Source organism: Carassius carassius, chromosome 22, assembly GCF_963082965.1.
Source record: "Carassius carassius chromosome 22, fCarCar2.1, whole genome shotgun sequence".
NCBI classification, from domain to species: domain Eukaryota; kingdom Metazoa; phylum Chordata; class Actinopteri; order Cypriniformes; family Cyprinidae; genus Carassius; species Carassius carassius.
The window spans coordinates 10,343,813-10,346,326 of NC_081776.1; the positions used below are offsets into that span (position 1 = coordinate 10,343,813).

The 2,514-nt window shown below is 35.4% G+C and overlaps 1 protein-coding gene across 1 annotated transcript; it reads left to right on the plus strand.

Moving 5' to 3' along the window:
• The first annotated feature begins 395 nt into the window (after positions 1 to 395).
• LOC132098369 (urocortin-3-like) lies at positions 396 to 1,718 on the plus strand. Its single transcript, XM_059504505.1, has 2 exons — positions 396 to 666; positions 1,045 to 1,718. Exon 2 carries the CDS (start codon positions 1,054 to 1,056, stop codon positions 1,495 to 1,497), a length of 444 nt encoding a protein of 147 aa, XP_059360488.1. The 5' UTR covers positions 396 to 666; positions 1,045 to 1,053; the 3' UTR covers positions 1,498 to 1,718.
• Positions 1,719 to 2,514: the final 796 nt, after the last annotated feature.

A 2,514-nucleotide genomic window follows, 5' to 3' on the forward strand; every position in this document is an offset into this window, starting at 1 on the left:
AATAATATCTTATATTAACACTGTAGTATTGTAACAGTATTTGTCGTGTTCCTGGGCCTATTGATTTCTACATTGCAGGCTAAAAGTATGTTTTGTCTTCGTCTTTTTTCTTTTTCTTTTTTTTTTAAGTCAGTCCAAGCAATTTCACTTGGTGGCCTTGTCTACAATAATAAGATGAAATGTTCAACATATTTATTTATTTAGTATTTAGCTGTAGTATGTAGCGGTCGTGATATAGGACATGATCATATAATCGGCCTTTTTTCTTTCTTTATTTCCTTCACATAATCACAGGCTGGCTCAAAGTAGACTGTTCTATATGGTGACGGTAAACGCGCATTGAGTGCGCGAGCGCATCAATCACTTCCTCATTTTACTGGGAGGATCCCAATAAATGACGTTATTGCTGGCGTACGACTGCAGCGTAATTGGGTTTATGCTAAATGAATGCACATCCAATGGGCAAACAGTCCAAGTGGATATTATGAGCAGCCAGGGAGATATCAAACCCACTAAATCACTCTTATAATTCAATGCGACATTAAGCCGACACCGAGTTGTTGACTTGCTCGCCTTTTTAATAACACTTTGGATTCACGATCCAAAAGTTCTGGTTGACCTAACAGTGCTTCACTTCAGAAGACTCTGCTCATTGAAACAGTGCAGGTAAGGTGCTTTTGCATTAGATTCAAGGTAATAGTTTACTCAGAAATAACAATTCTGAAATAAATTACACAGAGGTTGTCTCAAACATGCGTGACTTTATTTCTGTAACACGAGAATATTAGGCTACATTATTTTCTGTATATGCAATTAGTATCGTAGTATACAAAGTGAATTATGAACACCACAAAACCACACACACAAAAAAACGAGTTAGTAAAAAAGAAGATTATTTTAATGTTGAACATTTATTTCATGTGAAGATGCACAGGGCACTTTTTATACAATCTTTCTTACAAAAAGTTTTATTAAACCAATCATTACGCATAAAATGTTAATCTAAAAGCCTTGTACGTATTACCACGCGCCTCCGTTCAACAGGGCACAACGATGCGGCTCGCCAGGACCCTCCTCGCACTGGCACTTCTTTGCTCACCGGTTTCCAGCCTCTGCTTACCGACGTACGACCCCGTGTCCAACTTTCTTTGCAACAGTGAAGTGTTCTCCGAGACAAATGATAACGGACAACCAGCAAATTCCCTGCTGGACAGTCTAAACCTCCTGTACAAATCGGCACACGCGTTTTCCTCCGAGGAGCCGCGCGAGAGGAGGACGATACCCGCGTCCAAATACAGATACTTGAGCCAGACGCAGCTCAGGAGTAAACTGTACCGTAACAGTGCGAAGAGTGACCGACGCAGCCAGGTCACTCTATCCCTCGATGTCCCCACCAACATTATGAACATCCTCTTCAACATTGCCAAAGCCAAGAACCTGCGCGCAAAGGCGGACGACAACGCGCGCTTGCTGGCGCAGATTGGAAAGAGAAAGTGAACTCTTATGTCACTAATTTGACTTTAACCTTTATCTTTTCTTTTTTTTTCCCTTTTTTTAAACAACTGAGGCATGTCATCTCAAATGTAATAATGTAATAAAAGTTGTTGTTTTTTTCCAGTTGCATAATAAATTAGCAATACGTATTAACAGGTTACAAATGGGTTTTGATTACTGTCAAACAATTAATCGTGATTAATCACATCCAAAATAAAAGTTTCTTGGTAGCACTTTATTTTACAGTCCTGTTCCTCATGTACATACTATGTACTTATTATAGTAATTACAATAACTATGTAATAACTAGGTACTAACCCAGAACCTACCCCTAAACCTAACCCTACCCCATGTAGTTACCTTGTATTACCAGAACTTTCTTAGATATATACATTGTAAGTACACTATAAGTACATGTTAGTACACGTACTGTAAAATAAAGTGCAACCAGTTTCTTGTTTACATAATATATGTGTGTATATAGGACTACTGTGTATATTTATTGTGTACATATATAAATACAAACACATGCATATATATATATATATATGTTTATATATTAAATATATTTATATAAAATTCAAATATATAAATGTATATACATGTAAATATTTTCAAAGTATATACTGTATGTGTGTGTATTTATAATATACACAGTACACACACATATATATACTGTGTAAACAAAAACTTGTATTGTGGATGCGATTAATCACGATTAATCATTTGACAACACTAGTTTTGATTTAAACGCATAATGGTTTGGTCATGTTAGGCTTGTCACGTTTGTTATTTAATGCTGTTTTACAGAAAATTATTTCAAATGGGCTTAGCCTACCTATAGCAGTAAGACCTGTTTTTATACTATGGAGCTAATATTATGACAAAATGATTTGAATTTGAATTCTGTAAATTTGAATTATTTGCAAGTGTAATCTAACAAAATTGAATTTTAGGTGGTAGTTTAAATAGTTCTGAATTTGATTTTTTTTAAACGAATATTTAACATTTGAAATTAAA